The sequence below is a fragment of the Larus michahellis genome, chromosome 3, assembly GCF_964199755.1.
Source record: "Larus michahellis chromosome 3, bLarMic1.1, whole genome shotgun sequence".
Taxonomy (NCBI): Eukaryota; Metazoa; Chordata; class Aves; order Charadriiformes; family Laridae; genus Larus; species Larus michahellis.
The window spans coordinates 85759852-85778302 of NC_133898.1; the positions used below are offsets into that span (position 1 = coordinate 85759852).

Genomic DNA, 18451 nt, shown 5'->3' on the forward strand with positions numbered 1-18451 from the left:
ACCTGAGTGATTCAAAGACCGTATTCTAAGTAAAACTTCGTATCGTTTTGAACAGGTAGGTAGAATTTACAAGCCTTACTCATCATGGGACATTCAAGCATTTGAGAAACGTTGAGTACCGCATATATGATTTCAGTTATAGTGTATAAAAAGCCTTTTGATGAAAATTACTGTGAACTTTGCTTCTAAATAATTATGCTAGTAAGAAAGCTGTCAGCCAGCCTACACGGCTCTTAGTATTCCAGAAGGAAATGGGAAAATTCTTGTGTACTTTCCTCATTCAAGTCTTTTGTCTGGTTTCATTCTTTTTGAAAATTACCTGGATATACATATAATATGCAGGCTTTTATAGGGAACAGAGTATTTCATTGTGAAGCACCAGTTCTGTCCCTTATTGAATGGGAAGGCATGTAATGCAAACATTTGGCGCATATTAAAAAATAAAAAGTTTCAGAGCGACTTCTTGGTATTTAAATATCTTCAACCTTGCAGAAGTACTGCTTCATACTGGAGAAATAAACTAGAATAGGCTGTCTAAGAGAGTTGTGGAAATCTCTAAGCAAAAGGCAAGACTGAGGAACGGCATAAGTTAGATTCTCCTTTCTTTTCAGAATTGTGCTGTGATTTGAACTAAGGAAAAAATGATACCAAATTATCTGTCCTAGTTTTGCCTACAAATTGGACTATCCCTTCTTAACAAAGCCAGTTTTACTGCTATTGTTCCTCCATATCAGTTAATGACTGCTAACTTTTTGGAGGGCAAAAGTACAGTAAAATAGAAAGATGAATAAGCAAGATTTGATGGAATTGCAGGGTGCTCTGGTTTCTTCAATATAGGATAATTACTAACACATCTATTGTTCACCTTTTGTGGAAAGTGTTAACTGCTGCTTTCACAGTACTGTTTTATAAGGGATGTTTTAAAAGTCTCTGCTTTGATTTCTTGTCTTATAACACTTGGATCATTTACTTGTTTTTTAATAGGTTGAATCTACACAAAGTATGATTAGGATTTTGGGCCTTTCAGCTACATTGCCCAATTATCTCGATGTTGCTACATTTCTACACGTCAATCCCTGCATTGGACTGTTCTACTTTGATGGCCGTTTCCGACCTGTACCACTGGGGCAAACCTTCATAGGAATTAAGACAACCAATAAGGTAAAGAATGGCAAAGAAAGGGTTGTTGTTTGTTTTGATCACGCTTTATGTAGGTATGTGTAGGGGGTACTGGTTTATTACGCTACAGGAGTTTTAAGAAGCATATTTTCTTCTCTATAAACATAATTGAAAGCTGCTTTAAGACTCATATTTCCTCAGTTTAAAATACTTGTGTAAATAGGTCTTGTTGCAATTGGATACAATGGTATCTAGCTTTGCATTGCCTCAGATTCATTAGTAAGTTTTTCTTGATTAAGGAGAAATCATCACCCTCAAGTGCGGAGTCACTGTAACAGCTGATTATTCTGCCTTTCTTGTTTCAGTTTTTCATTTTGTTAGAAATAGTGATGCTTCTTGTTTGGTTATAAGGCTGGATGAGGAGTGTTGTAAGAAAAATATTTGTTTATTAAATTGGGGTAATATATATATTAATATGACATGCATTAATAATAGTTGGATATGAGTTACTGATTAAAACCATAGTATGCTAAACCATTAACTGTCACATGTGCACGTCTGATAGAAAACACATTAAAATAGTCCCTAAATAAGCCTCTTAACTCTTTGTGTTCTTGCTCATTTTGGGAAGCATTAAGGCCACGGTCAGGTATAATATTCTTATTAAAAATTAAAATAATATTCTTATTAAAAATTCTTATTAAAAAATTATGTGCCAAGTAGCACATAAATTACAGTTCTTCTTTTAATACAGGAATTAATATAAACACTTTTCCATAAGATTTCCTGTGCATCTCACTAGCTGATAATTAATGGTTATATAGCTCAGCCTTTAAAAAAATCTTATTCTGCTATGATTTAATTTCATAGACGTCAGAACATCTTCAATCAAAAGTTAATTTCATAGCTTAATCAGTAGTAGCATTTTGTTTTCTTTTTTGTAAAAATGGACATTGCCTTTCTTATTAGGTTATTTAAATAGTTAATTTCATGTGCAGGAAAGAAACTTATTTTACAACCGTAGGGAGCCATTTCAAGTCTATACGCACAAGACTAGTTTACCATATGGTGCTTACCATGATTTGCATGTTTTAACCTTCGTTAAATGTTTCAAGTCCGTTCACCATTATTTGCTGTCGCTTTTCTTTAATCTTTTCCTGATACTTGATTTGAGTATTTATTTTATTTCCACTGTATGCTAAGAAAAAGAGGAAAGACTCCATTTCTTTGTGCTCACTTTAGAATGTGTTTGTGATTTAAAAATCGAAGAAATATTCAAGTTATCCTGTAAAGTTTGAAATAATTAAAAAAGAACAGTAGGTTTAAAAAAAAAAATGGGGAGATGAGAAAATATTAGGAGGTAATAGTTACTCTGAAATGTGAGTACCTGTCAGACTAAGACAACTGTTTTGGTAATACCATAGCCAGGAGTTTGTCTTTTTACTTTTCAGAAGAATTTCATTATGGATTTCATAGAGTAAAATACATTTTGCAATCGAGATAATACACTTTATAGCAAATGAAAAGTAAAAGTATTAAGCTTCTCTGAGAAAGGATTCTATTCAGGATAATGCCAAATTAATGCCAATATTAACATCATGCTGCTCTATATGAGAGGAGGAAAACAATGTAAAAACCCAAAGAATCAAAAGCATTTCTTGCAGAGCATCACCAAGTGCAATAAATACTATGTCTATATCCACACTGATGAGCTGCAAGGAGGTAGAAGGCTGTTAGTTTATTTAGGTATACGCTTTGCCACAGCTTTCTGACATCCTTTATCCAAAAAACCTCCCAAAAATTTGGAATTAATTAGTGATTTGCTGAATCACGTGCAAAACTGTGGGCAACCTTTCAAAGGCAAGGCCAGCATGGTGTATTTATTATGCATAGAAGTTAACCAGGAAACTTCTTAAAACTCGGTTCATTGAAACTCCTAGAGCATATGGGACCAAGACTAAGTTTGGCTTCTTCAGTCGGAGGTCTGTTAATGTCAGATACTTTTCTTTATGCATGTTTTTGTTTTCTTCTTTAGTTATAAATGCAAAGAATACATAAAATTGCATTTGTAGGTACATACATATATGTGTGTGTGTCTACTTTTGTATTTATATACTGCCTATGTTATGTTTCTCCTTAATGATTTTCACTTATTTGAAAAAATAATAATTTAAAATGCTGAGCTCTAATTATTTTCAGAATAATTAGACTGGCTATTTGTCTCTTGCACACATGTCCATATTGTCGCATCTTTTTATTACTATGCTTGTAAGATGCCAAATATGAATGTTGTCTTCTTCCCTCTACATCTGTTTTAAAGCTGTGCTTTTCAACTTTCAGCTATTCTAGATAACTCCCAACTATTAAATTTCCGTTTTTTAATTCTTACATGCTTTGCTCTTGTAAGACGTTTCTTTGTGTCCAAAAAAAGTCCAACTATCTTCTTTCCACCCATGAATGCACAAATGAAGAATGGAGTGATTGTTCTGATTTTGAACTTCGTTTATTTATTTTGATTCATCACAACTTCAATACTGAGGTGCATTCAAGTAGATACGTGCTATTTATATTGTGATACATTAAAGAAATAGGAAAAAAAATCTTTAGCTTGAAGAATACTTTTTATTTTAACTAAACTCTTTATTTTGGAACCTTCCTGAAACATTTTATTTATCCATAATTGGAAACTCTGCACATGGTACTCACCCTCTTCCCCATGCATGACCGAACATGAAGAAGTTTCTGTTTTCTACGGCAAATAAGCTGGCAATCTGTAATTTCCTGGATAAGTATATATACAATGTAAAAACTATTTTTATAGTACCAAAGGGAAAGAATTAATGTTAGATAAGATGATACATTAAATGGATACTTCATCAATATCCTGTAGAAGTAAGGCTCCTCAATATGAAACAGATAAATTAAAGAATAGAACTGGGTTACATCTCTTTCATCATTAAGAAAAAAACAAGTCACGTAATAAATTTTCTATCCGCTGCCCTTACTTGTATTTTATCTACTTAGTTTCATGTTCTATTTGTGAATTTAAGAATAAAAAAAAGATATTGTTAGGAATGGGAATCAGTATATTATAAATTTAATCACATAATCATATCTTTTTTCATGATTCCCTGTAAACTGCTTCATATGTAGTAGAAAATATATAAAGATAGAAATGCTTTTAATATGAAGTATGATGTTTGTTTTTCAGGTGCAGCAGCTGAATCATATGGATGAAGTATGTTATGAAAATGTGCTGAAGCAAATAATGGCTGGACACCAGGTATTTATTTTTTGTTTCAGTTTGCATTCAGAACACATATAAAGACATTAGTTTTGATCATAACAATGTATTAATAATTTTAAAAAAAAAAATGTAATTGTTTTGAGATAAGTCACTTCAGAGGTCATCTCTACTCTTGAAAACACTTTACAGAAACAGCATGCAAGAAAATCTAAATTGGGTAAATAGTGTTAGTTTCTAGATAAGGTGAAAATTCCTAGTACTTTATATCCCTTAAAGTAATTAATGTATATTTATGTCACTTTTTTAAAATGACAAGGCAAAGTAGGTCAGTACTTTAGAGACCTTAGACTTAAGTACATTTAATGATTAAAAAAATTAAAATAGAGCATATAGTTGTTATTCTTAGACTTTCCCCATATCTTTCAAATCCTAGTGTCTCCTGTTAGAGATGAGGGATGAGAATTATGCAGAGTGTTCAAGACATGGTACACAAGGGCTCAGCATCTGTCATTTGAATTATCCTGGGTTTGGGTTTTGTTTTCTTTTTAAAGGTAGTAATGCTTCATTTTGCTTTACAGTAGAGGTTTCTGCAGTGAATTTTCAAGTTCGATGTTCCCCTCTGCTAAGATGGTGGGCTTACCCTGTGCCTGAATAGTTTATTATCATTGTACTCCTGAATCACCCCCACACAGCATCTCATTTTTGTTAGAATTTTGCACATGCAGCAGTAGTTGTAGCAGGTATGGCACCTGTTCAGAGCAGGAGCAAATGGTAGTGCAATGTGATCCTTGAAGAGGCTTTTCATTAAATCACATATATATAAAACTCTTTCCCACGCAGTCACACTAAGAATTGCACATTTTCTCTTTTTCACAGAAAATTGAGATTGTGTTTTTTGAAAGATGAACAGTTGGTTTATGACTTGAGGGGGAAAAAAATATTTCAACAACAGCTTCGTAGTCCTCCTGCTCCCCCCTGCTTTAACACCATTCTTTCACTTCTCTTGTTGATGTCAGTTACTGTTGTTACATTCAGAAAACTTTCATGAAGGCTACATAGGGAAATGCTGATTTTTTCTGAGTGAAGACTGTAACAAAATTTGTTGGCAGTACCAAGGGAACTTTAGTTTATTTTCTTCTCATGGACAATTATGCACATACCTTACCAAATTCCTAACACTGAGGTACGTGTAGTTGCTTATCTTTCAATTTCTTGTTATGATTTCATGGATTTTCACTTGCTGTAGATAAACCTACAAGTAGCAGATTCTTTAAATCACTATGTCTAAATAAAATAACATATCTTGGATTCCTGGCAGGAAGTTGGATGCTGTTCCAGCATAGATGTTGTACTTTTCTTCCCCTCTCTTTTCTTCACATTGAGGAAAAAACTGTCTACAAACATATATAGTATTATTTGAAAAATTCAAGTACAATAAATTAATTCTAGCAGGAGATGGTTTTGTAGCTTTTCTTGAGAATAGTTTTAAGTTCCTGTAGTAGCAGCTGAATGCATGAGTGTGTTGTTTTAAAGCATGAGCTACAGCTGAAAGATGTCAAGTGAAGAACTGTAGTCTACTTAATGCTACAGTTTCAGCAGCTAACACTATTGCTGATCTCAATTTTTGAAAATTGTATTTGAAACCAACAACCAAATAAGGAGTGTATTTTCAGACAAAGCAGAAGTGTGGTTTCCCTTGCTATATAAATGTTGGTTTGATTTCAGAACACTCTGGTTAATTTGGTTCAATTGATTGTAAATGTTAAGCATTTTCTTTGCTTTAAAATGTTTCTTCTGATATGTTGTAGAACTCTCTTAAATACACATCTAAATACTAACCAGTTACACTGGACTTTTCTTCAGAGTATTTAAAACATACTGGTCTTGATACTTAAGAAACAAACATTCATATCCTGAAATGAATTATATACAAACACTTCGTATACAGTCTTTGACAATGCAGAATCAAGCATATCAGCTCATTGTGTAATACAGTTAATTATACTTTGTAGTATTGTACCACATATTAAAAATTGGGGCTTTTTCCTTTTAATGACTGTGCTATGACAAATGATCTGTCTAATCATTAAACCAACTCAGATGTTTAAAAAAGTGGAAAAAAAATATCAAAATTGAAATGCCTGCCCTATAGTGGAAGATAAATATGAGTGAAGGGGATAGCGGAAGTGAATATGAGTAATATTACACTAGGAAGGTTTTATTTAGTGTCTTTGCACTTTTGATCTTCTAAAGTTACCACCTTCTTCTGATTTTCTTAGTTTTTAGAAATCCATCACCTTGTGTCCACGTTCGCCATGTGTTACCATCATGCTCTGTTACCTTTCTTAACTGGTGTTATCCTTGAAATCTGTGTTTGTTTACATTCTATGTGTGTTATGTTTGTTTGCTTTTTAAAAAAGATGTGGTTATTTCTAAATATACTGCTTAAAAAGATATATTCACACCTTCCCCCCCAGGAATTTCCACAGCAGTTGTATATCTGTATGGAATTCAGGAAATGGTTGGAATTTTATAACTATTCAAGCAGTAATATGTGACAGACACAGATCTCATTAGCAGTGCTCCAGAGAGCCAAAAACCTACTTGTTCTGTTTTATGCTGAAGTGCAAGAAAGAAATACCAGAATCAGAGGAAAATACTCTCCCTCTTCTGAAGTTCTCTGAGTCCACCTTCCTTTGGCCATCAAATTTTCAGTGTTGTCTCTTTTAAGATTCTTTATCAGAGTCCTTGGAATGTCTTAATAAATTAAATTCAACATTGTTTGTTTATCTACTGTTCTGTTAACATATTTTCGAAGAAATCTACCATGCTAGAACCAAATAATTTCCTTTTATGGAAATCATGTGGATGTTTCCCTGTCATATTATAGGTTAAATTCTGTTGCTTGACTGAGTTATATGTTCATGTGTTTTAATAGATGTATGTGTGTTTTCATTTTTTAAGACTAAGGCTGGTAGGAGGTAGTTGCGTTCTACAAGCATGTGTTTTGACAGATGGAGAGAAGCTTTTTATGTTGATTTTTCAACAGTCATCCTCTGAAAGACTTCAAGCTCTTCCTGGCTACTGGGAAATTAAGAGTTGGTGATTCAGCCTTTAATTTTGATCCATCTGCTCAAACTAATGAGATATCTCATTTGTAGGCTTCACTTTGAATTACCAAATGCAACTGAAGCTATAACATTTGTCTTATAGCACAGTTCTCCTCTTGTTTAACTTGAGGAAAGATATAATGATAGATGGCTTGCCCTACTGAGTTTTCTAGGGTTTTTGTTACAGAAACTTTTTATCATGACTGAAGAATTAAGATCAGAAAATGTCCCGAAGGCTTTCAGGTGCTTTTTAAGTCGGTGTGCTCTTTTTGCAGGATTACTAACAATGTAGATCTTCATTAGGAGGTTTCACTGTCAGATCTTACCTCTTAAGACTGCTTTAAGTGAGAACTTCTAGTGCTGTTACGTCTGCTTTCCTGGGACTGTCCTTCTGTGCTCAATAGTAGCTGGTGAATATTTGTTTTCATGTTGTACTTTGAATTTACTATGTTCTTACATTAGCTGAAAAGATGTTAGATCCTCTTGGACTGATTTGCACTTTGGAGTTTTATTTCTACCTCTTAATAAACCAAAGATTCTTTAAACAAAGAAAAAAAAACACAACTGAAGTTACACACCGTTCATCAGAGAATATGAACTCCATGCTCAGTTGCAGGTAGCATATTTTTGCCAGCATTTATCTACTGAGATACTGTTCCCTTGAAGACTGGGTGAAGGCTTAGTCACCAAAAATTATCATTCCCTCAAAGCCATTGTAACTGTCTTTTGTCAGGCAGTCACCACTAGTGGGCCACATGCATTAACAGCATTAATTCAGCTACAGAAGTGAAAAACTTCTTACATTTTACAGCCCTGTGAGAAGGGCATATAATGGTGACGAGCATGTAGCACCCTTCTGAAGCAGCCTGTGGAGAACCTTGTGAGATCAGCAAAGACAGTGACTGAAGACCAGATGTATCAACATCAGTTCTATAATAAAATGAAACATTGCATTACTGTCCAGCTTAGGAAAATGCATATCATACTGTCTTTATCTTCCCAATGTATGAGGAGGAAAACACCCTTGTCGTGTTATGTTTTGAGAAATTACATAGTATTTTTAAGATGGTTTTTTTTTTCCTCTCTGAAACATATCATAATTAAATTTATCTTTATGTTAAAATTCCTCTGTTAAAAAAATATGGAGCTGTTGCTCTTTGCCAAGGTTCAGTTGCTTAAGTTAGTATCCTAGGGAATTAACTCTTTTTGACTCTGACCATCACTTCCGTTGTATAGGTTTGCATCCATCGTATCTCGTGCTTTTGCTGACCTTTTGCTGTTTTATCCAACTAGCTTGGTTACCGAGAGATGATCATTTGTTTCTCTCATTGTCCCCATCACCTCTTCAATATTTTTGCTGTTGTGAGTTTGTCAGGACCTTACTGTTTGCTATCTTCTTCTTTTTTTTTTTTTTTTTTTTTGGGTCTGAACATTCTCTCTTGATAAAAAAAAAAAAAAAGTAAAAACCTGAAATTGCATAAGATTTCTTGGGATCTTGTTGTTAATTTCTTGTTGTTAATTTCTCTTTCTCAAACTGCCCTCATAAAACTCTCTTGTTTTTGCCACGTTCCCCAGACTACTCATCTCTTCTGTTTCTGCAACCTTTTCTTATTTTTTTTTCTCATAGCTGATTCTCTTTGATATTACTTAAACCTTCAAAAGAAGTCCTGTGTTCTCTTTGCCCTTGGTGTTGTTTCAGCAGGTCTCTTGTATTTACTCTCTGCACCTTACTTTCCTATATGTTTTTTTTCTGACCTTCAATACTCTGTTACTCTAGTTGTCTTCAGCCGCAGATACCTAAGTTTCAGTCCTGGTTCCTTACCCACTGCACGCTGCTTGTTTGCCATTTTGGCTGTTTATTGCAGTTTTCAACTTGGAGTGCCTTTGTCATTCTCTTGTGTTCTGGAACCTCTTTTCCTTTTTAAGACAATGAATGTTTCTGTTTTCCCACTGCTTCTGAGAGTTTTATGTGACTGAGATGACATACTCTCTGTTTTAACTTTTCTTCCACTAGCACTGGTACTTAGTGAAACTCCTTGAAAGCTCATTTTCTCACTGAACTTGCTATTTTCAGTTCATAGCAAAAGCTGACTGTTCGGTGGAAGTTCTGACGTTTTTCTGTGGTACTCATTGCCCTTGCTGTCTGTGCAGGCATTGAGGCTCAAGGTGTCAATACTTAAATACTAAGGAGACATCATGGCTTTACAGGAAATAGTTTCAATTCGCAAGGAAGAGCTTTTCTGGTGGCCAAAGATGCCAGGTTGTCTGTTGCAAAGAACCTGGATTTTTGAAACAGTTAATAGCTATTGAAAGCCTCATCACAACATCTAAAAGCAAAGGCAGTAGTAGTATTCCTACATACGTAGCAACAACTCTGGTTAACTTGGGTGCCAACAGGCTTTAGGAATGGTAAACCAGTGGAGATACAGCAGCCTTTTTAGAATTAACATGCTGGGACTAAAAGTGTAGAGGAAAACCACTTGAAACAATGAACAGCCATAGACAAACCATCTGTTCTCAAATGATGCACTATGAGTGATGATTTCAGTCTGCCCATTTTCGGTTTATTTCAGTTCAATTTTCTTAATAACTTTTTGAAGAAAGGTGCTTTTTCAGATGCCTGTTAGTTTCTGAGCTTATGCTCTTCTGATTTGAACTAGTTTCTTAGGTTTAGCTGGCTGCTTCTGTCTCACCATTTTGCTTTTGCAGTATTGTCTCAACTTCATCTGGTATATCTATGACAAGCTTTACCTCTTGTCTTTTAAAATTAAATTTGAATTATTTTTTTTAACCTGCAGAATACTTGTTAAATTTTTAATTAGTGTATGCATTGGGTGGTTAGTATGCAGTTTTCTGGAGAAAACCCTTGCTTTATTAATTAGAATTTATGTACTTAATTAAAACATTAACAATTAAATTAATACATCAATTAAAACATTGTTCTATACCACTGTTCTGCATTTAGTTCATTAGAAGTAATAATGAGATGCTATATATTTTTTTAAATCTTGGAATAATTTCTAAGTATCACCTTGCATAGATTTTTAATACTTTACTTTTTCAAAACATAATTTTTGATGTCACAAATGATAAACAGATTACACTTGAATTTATATAGTCAGAAATGGTTTTGTGCCATATATTGCACAGAAAGCATTCACTTTGTCTGTAATTGTTCTCTATTTACAATAATTAACTTGAACTTTGCAGTACTAAGAAGTGTCATCTTGTTTTTCTTACGCTATCTTAAGCCAAAAAAGAAACACTCAGTAGTTATTTTAAAGCTATTACATTAAATTGTCAGAAGTGAATTTGACAGGTATTAATTTCATCTGTAAAAATGATGGATTAAATTTCTTTATTATCAGTTTTCCAGCTCCTATTTGGTTGCAGAAGCCATGTGAAGATAAAAGTTTAATAAGCTTAGTTACTGCAACTGTTGACAATGCTTTTATAGCTGTGTCATAAGATAAGATTTAATAAAACAGTATTTTCTTCAGAGGTCTCTCTGGAACTTCATACCTTGAGAATTAAGCTTGTCCTGGTATTTTTCCTGTGTGAAATATTGCTTATAGCACACTTTGGACAAATAACTCTGAAAAGTTACTGGATTTGTTAAAATGTATTCTTTATCTGGATTGGTTTTTTTTCTAGACTTCCATGTTGTGGCCTAAAGAGTTTGTTTCAGTCTGGGTTTTTGTAATTCCGTATCTATACAGACTGCTTCTAATCCATCACCTGGTGTAGTTTATTTGCATATATATGTGTATATATTGCTTCTGTATTTATATATGCACCCATATATGTAGGTACATAAAAATACACAAATGCAGAAGCTAAAGTGGTCTGGCAGGATAGATGAATTATGACTAATCATTTTGGAATGTATTTATCTGTCAGCTGATTGAGTGAAGGCTTGAATACTTTGTATAGTTCTCTTTAGAAATTCCTGTGCAATTTTTGCGCAATTAGGGCCCATTGCTGTGTATGGTTTCTTTAACAAAATCACAGACAAACTAATTCAGTGATGGTGCACTATTTTTATGTTCTGCATCTTCATTATTTATTTATGCACTTCATTTCCACAATAACTGCCTTTTGCAATTTTAAGGATATAATAGTTAATATAATATTATGCCTGAATAAATGGAACTTTGTCTCTTACTTTAATTAAAATTACTATATTGTTGTGCTGTGTAGAAGATACTCTTCAAAAAATGTTACACACCAGATGTTTCATGTTATTGTCAAATGATACATACATACTATTTTTCTTTATATTTTCCAGTCAAATCTGTTTAACTTTAAGCATTTTAATAACTTGTCAACTGCCTGTATGAACAACTGAGGAAATTGCTGGAAACGGATGCCATAGGTTATGTATATTCTATTATTCTTCAGTTAGGTAGCCTTCTAAATTAGGTAGCCTTCTAAATATCATGTGTTCTATTTCTGTGCCTTCTATGCTAGTTTTTGCATGTATATTTGTATTTACATAGTAGCTTGTCTGTGTATGTGTACTCAGGTGTTCGTGATGTGTTTGGTTTTGTTTTTTTCTGATGATGTAGAAAACCTGTTGATTAGGAGGAAAATAGATTCTGGATGAAGATATCTTTTTTTAAAATCAGTACTGCTAAGAAATAAGCTAGAAAACCTGACTGTTCTGTTCTTTAATTGTTTAGTAGGTTTATATATATTATTGGATCTTAGACAAGCACAAGATATAGAGGTTGACACAGTAATTTTCTTGCTCTTTTTAGTTAAGTAAAAGGAATGGGAACAGATATGAAGATTTCTCAGTATCCTCTACGTTCCTTTCCTTCAGTAAAGTTGAATAGAATCTGTGTAGTGCTACTGGCTCCTGGTTAATTTTTTCATATTATGGATGGTGTGTATATATATGTATAAATAGTTTTGAAAACATAAGAAGAGGTATGGTAGACATGACAACTCTTATTCTGGACTGATATTTGTCAGAAATATAATTTATGATAGTGTAGAAACATTTTATTATATGAAGTCAAAATAGTTAATGTCAGAACAGGACAAAGGGAAGTTGTTGAAACAAATTCTTGCATGATCTTGTTTTTCTAAAAAAAGATGCAGTGAAAATCTGCTTATAATTTTGAATAATAATTGTCATTCAAGTCCATTGGCATCTGCAAAAATGCAATTGTTAACTGCCTAATGACTTGTATTTGCATAGTAATAGACTAGCTATTCTTGCTTAATTTTCTGTACAGGAATAGATATTGCTATTTCTTCTTTCTATCCTGTCAATTAAAATTCAGAATAATTTCTACTACCTGTAGGAGTTGGTAAAGTATTGTTTGTTTTATTGAATAATTCGCTCTCTACTTTAATTTTCACTCTTTCATTTTTCGTCTGCATTTTGTCATATATTTGGCTAATGCTACAAATTGAAGATAGTGTAGATCCCATTATACTTTTCTGAAACGTGTTTCTTTTAGTGTCCAAAATCCATATTTAAGCATTGATTCCATAACCGAGCATTTATTTTACAGGCCATATAATGTAGTTGAAAATATAATAAAACAAGCTCATAAACACAAGTGCTTGCAATTTTTAAAGTAATTAATAATTTAGAACTTCCTAATGTAAATTAAATCAGACAAACCATTCAGCATACATTAAGGGAAAATGTTTATAACTGCTGTATAGGTACAAATGAAGTGAAATGAAGTTTCATATGGGCAAATACTTTTTGCTCAGAAGCATCCTTCCATTAGTGCTACAGCATACACACTGACTGTTCTTCAGTGTAAAGGTTTGGTATCATCAGTCTCCTATTTTAATGCTAGAGGCTTAATGTCAAACTTGTGGTTCCAGAACTGTTTTATCCATAGCTTTGAATGGAAATGACACTGAACCCCTGTTATTTTTCATTTTTACTTAGTGGCAGAGGGCACAATGTCATGTTTTACATGAACATAACTGGATGCCTCTCTGAAATGCCTGTGCACTACTACATGCAGCATGTGGAACAAAAATGATAAATTAAGGGGCTGCGTCCAGTAGCTGAGCTGAGATTGTATTGAGATCAGAGATATGATGTGATAGCTCACGTGACTGAGTGCTGCAATGGTTGGAAACAGGCTCTTAAGCAAGGTCAGGCGAGGACAGCAAGAAACTCGCTTGTCTGTGAGAGCACAGCTGGTATATATGGAGGTCTGCCCAGGGATGGTGTGGTGAACCAGCTGAGAGCTTAGGAGGAGGATTAGCCAGCAGACGTTGTTGTGGGAGTTTGCTACAGACCCACTGATCAGGAATAAAGTAGATGAGGACTTCTTCAGAAAACTAGAAGCTTCATGTTCACTGTCTATGGTCGTCCCAAGGGACATTAGCACCCAATGTCTGCTGGAGAAACAATACAGCAGGGCAAAAATAATCCAGGAAGTTTCTGGACTACATTGATGACAACTTCCTAGCACAGGTGATTAAGGAGCTGACGAGGATTGATGCTGTGCTGGACCTTGAACTTAGAAAAAAGGAAGGACAGGTTGGGCTTGCGAACGCTGGGAGAAGCCTTGTCTGCAGTGACCATGAGATGGTGGAGTTCAGGATTCTGATGGAGGGAACAAGGCAAAAAGCTAGACTACAGCTCTGAGCTTCAGGAGAGCACTTTGGCCTCTTCAGGGATCTGCTTGGAAGAATCCTGTGGCAGGTGGTCTGGGAGAGCTGGTTGATTTTCAGGGATCACATATTCCAAGTTCAAGAATGGCCCATCCTGATGTGCAGGAAATCAAGCAAAGGTGGTCTAAGGCCAGCATGGATGAGAAAGAAATTCCTACCAAAACTCAAACATGAAAAATAAGCACACAGGAGAGTAAATCAGGGACAGGAGACCCAGGAAGAATATAAAGGCATTGTCCGAGCATGCAGGAAAGCCACACCCCATCTGGAGGTGAATCTGGCAGGGGGGTGTAAAGGGCAACAAGAAGGGCTTCCAGAAGTACAGCAGCAGCAAGAAGACAACTAGGGAAAATAATGTCTCTTTGCTGAACGGGGCAGGAAACCTGGTGACAAAGGACATGCAGAAGATTGAACTATCCAATGTCTTCTTCACTTTGGTCTTTGCCTACAGGAATTCCAAGGTCCCTGAGACAAATGGGAAAGATCAGAGCAAGGACTTCCTTATGCTTACCCCTACATAAATCTATGCAACCTGATCGGAGACACCCAGACATGCTGAAGGAGCTGGCCGATGTCATTGCAAAAGCCACTTATGATAATCCTTGAAAGACCACTGTGATAAAGGGAGGTTCCTGAGAACTAAAAGGCAGAATATGTCATCTCTATCTTCAGAATGGACAAGAAAATCATGTCTGTAACCTAATTAGCAGGAGCTGAGTTGAGGTTATTATGTTAAAAAATGAGGGGGGAAAAAGTCAGAGGATGAGGAAGTAAATTAATCAACTTCTCGTTTAAAAAAATATTCCTTGGTCATCCCAGGCTAAAATGTCTTTTAAGATATAATCCTAAAAAGTCAATTTAATAACTAACAGTAGTAAGGCCATTTTTTGTGGTGGAATCTACCTTTTATGGGGAAATCTATGCACCTTTTAAATCATCTCTTGCCACCTGGAAATCAGTGAAACAGTAAGTTTTCAGAATGCCTATAAATTGTATAGAAACAAGAAAAAGATATCTTAAAATACATATATATGTATTATTGGAACTATCTGGGACTATTCCAACTGTATTTCTTTTGCACCAAAGACTTATGACACCTACAAAAAAAATTTTTAAATGGTAATAGTTCCACAAGTTCTGTGTTTAAAAGTCTGCGATTAAATGGGAAGATCTTTTCCTCCAGACAATACAACAAAGGTAGAGTAAAGATAAGGAGAAAGGAAGAAAATAAAACCAGGAGCAAGTTTATACTAAGAATTAGAATAGAGTTACAACAATAACGATTGTAAACAAGTCAGAGAAGACAGAGCCAGAGGTGCACCAAGAAGGAAACTGAAAGAGAAATGAAAATGAGGAATAAGAAAGACGGTAGTATTTCAGAATCTGTATGATAGTAGAACTTTTTTTATGGATAGATTTAGAACAGAAAAAGCTAACTGAAGGAAGGGCAGATAGGAAGAAAATTAAGCAAGTAACTCCAATAGAATGTCCTTATCATACTTTTTACATAGAATTTCATAAGCAATACAAAAAGTAGATGGGACTGCATGATATAATGTTCATTAGGGTGGGCACATGTTAAGTAAAAAATACATTTCCACATTAAAAAAAATACAAAAATTGAAGTTATAGTACAGATGTCTTTAAAAAGTAGTAGTATTACAGATAGATAAATGAGCAAGTTCACATTACAATAGTAAAAATATCTGTAAACTAAATAGGACTTACTACCCTTAAAAGCTGGTGTATCTAAATAGAAATATAATTAGATAAATAGCTATGTTAGAAATTTTTTTTAATTACATTCTGTTGAGGTTTTTTTGAAAATCCTAGTTTTTGTTTAAACAGGGATGTTCAGAAGTAATTTATTTGAGTGAATAATTAAATTAAAACTTAGCAGAGACAGCAATTGATGGTAATCTATTGAGAGTTCAAAATACATTAGAGTACCAATTAGCTGATGTGGCATTATAGATTCCTTTGTTGTTGTTATTAGTTAATATTAATTAATATTTTCTGTTAAAATATTGCATAGTATTGTGTAGCTTTGTTCTTCAGCAGAGTTTGCTGAATATTTCTCTTGAATGTACGGGTGTTTTAATGGTGACTCTTACTGAAATTTTTTGGCATTTTTGACCCCTCAAGCTTGAACGAAAATTCCTGAATTCTAATGCACATTATTTAATTTTATATGATGAGTAAATTCAGTCTGCTTTTTACTTGTGAAGAATTTTCGATACAAGAGGAAGGATATGTAAATTGTCTCATTAGAACTAGTTTGGAGGCAGCTTAGTAATCCTTCAATTTTCTGTAGTATAAAAGAAGCTCTTAATACAAATGCAGATTATATCAATATTTCTTTTAAATACAAGATGTACTAAAATGAATTAAAATAATTAGACAATAAATTCCAATTCTCATGTCACCTTGGTAAGGGACGCAGCCTGTTCAGCTTTTTCCGTTCCCATGGTGTTGTTTAATATGCAAAATACAAAAATCTGATAAAATAAAAGCAAGATTTCTACATTAAACATTTTAAGTTTTACTATAGGTCACCTTATAAAAATTCTTATTTCATATATTGCTGTTCTTTCAGTTACTAGTTCTGGATAGTGATTTTCATAAATTATTGTGATATTAGTGAAAGGAAGGGGAAATCACATTTATACACCATCAGGCTGTCATTTAGATCTGGTAATCAAGACATTCTGATTTTTCAGTGAGTATCAAGAGCTATTTCATTTATATTTGCATGGAATATGCTTTTCATTCTGTAAATGTTAGGGACCGGAATTTTGCACTGTACCTCGGCAGATGGGGAGAAATCACAACGCAAGAAAGAAACAATTTTATTATTCTTTAGAATGAGGCTAGACATTAGCGAGTTGTACTTAGTCTAGGAGATGGTGCAGTTTAATGAGGTGCAAAGGCTGATGTTTTTAACATAAACAGGTGCAGTCAGTGCTCCTTGGGGAGAAGTTTTGAAACCTCATTAGGAATTGAGTTTTGTAAAATACCTGGAGGCGTTTCGTGCTGGCATTAAGGGAGAAAGTGGTTGGATGGATTGATCTGTTGATCCATATCCCTAACTGTTCATTTTCAGTGGAAGTAATACCCGAGTCAAGAACTGGATACCGCATAAAAGAACATGTTATAAGGATTTAGCTGAGTGAAGCCAAACAACGTTTTGAAGCTAGAATGAAGTCTATATACTTGTCTCTAAAGTACATAGTTGATATAGACATAGCATTAAATAAATTCATTCTTTCATCTTAATTTCTTTGAAAGATGTGATGCAAAGTCAGTGGAAAAACCTAGGCCTTCTGTCCTCAAGGAAAGTTGTTAAGTGAAACAGAGATGCTGAACTGAAGCATTCAAGTGACCAGCACTGTAATAACAAGATGGAAAGATACATGAGAGTCAGTGTGCTTCCCCAAAAAGATGAATGCACCATTTTGGAGTTATCATACAGAATGTTACTTTGAAAGCTGTGTTTTCCAGTAGGAAAAGCTAGCACAAACATCTTTACTGTCCAAGGCTGAAGAAAGGTATTTCAAGGGATTTCAAGTACCTGATTTATAAGTATTTGCGAACCATTGTAGGCATTTTTGTTATGTGTATGTGGGGTGTGTTTTTTTCTTTCTCCTCTAAGTGAAAATAGAAGTCCTACTAGTGTCTAGGTACGCGTCTCTGATAACAAAAAAGTACTAGTTCTTGTAGGTATTTTGAATAATAGCGCAGTTTTCAGTGCTATGGTGATGCAGTAACACATTTCAGGATTACAATCTGGAATATACAACACTTGGGGAATGCAAGCACTTCCTGTTGTGAATTTTAAACAAAGTCTTTAGTGAAGGTGTTTGATTTGTTTCATCCTTCAAGAAAATTCTGGGGAGGTAACCTAGCTAGAGACATTTGCTTTCTCCTTTCTTGTATATTTTTTATCATTTAAAAGCTTTGGTTTCAGGAGAGCAGCAGCAGACGCTGTCAGCACTCGGGCTATATACACCAGAGCTAGCTTTGAACTGCAGAGTACAGATCTAATTACACAGCTTGTAGCTGTGGAACCACTTCTCTCTATTCTAAATTAGTTTTTCTAACTTATTTGCATAATTTAATGCACAGAGATTTTGCCACTGAAATATAATATTCTCTGACGCAGTTAGGACAGGCTAAATTAACCCTCTTAAGACTATATTGCTCTCTTACAATGTATTTGGTAAATACTTACTATCTTCATTGGGGGAAAAACATTCAACAAGGTGCTATATGTCAGTTTTTAGCTAGGGATGGTTCTTTGCAAACATATTTGGTGGCGTAC

At 34.3% G+C, this 18451-nt stretch overlaps 1 protein-coding gene across 2 annotated transcripts in view; it reads left to right on the top strand.

Annotated features, from left to right (window-relative positions):
* The window catches only part of ASCC3 (activating signal cointegrator 1 complex subunit 3), a 276745-nt gene that overhangs the window by 113413 nt on the left and 144881 nt on the right, over positions 1-18451 (top strand). For both annotated transcript variants that reach the window (XM_074581044.1, XM_074581045.1), the window contains exons 12-13: positions 985-1161; positions 4331-4402. In XM_074581044.1, coding sequence (XP_074437145.1) covers positions 985-1161; positions 4331-4402 — 249 coding nt within the window. The remainder of the gene's footprint in view (positions 1-984; positions 1162-4330; positions 4403-18451) is intronic.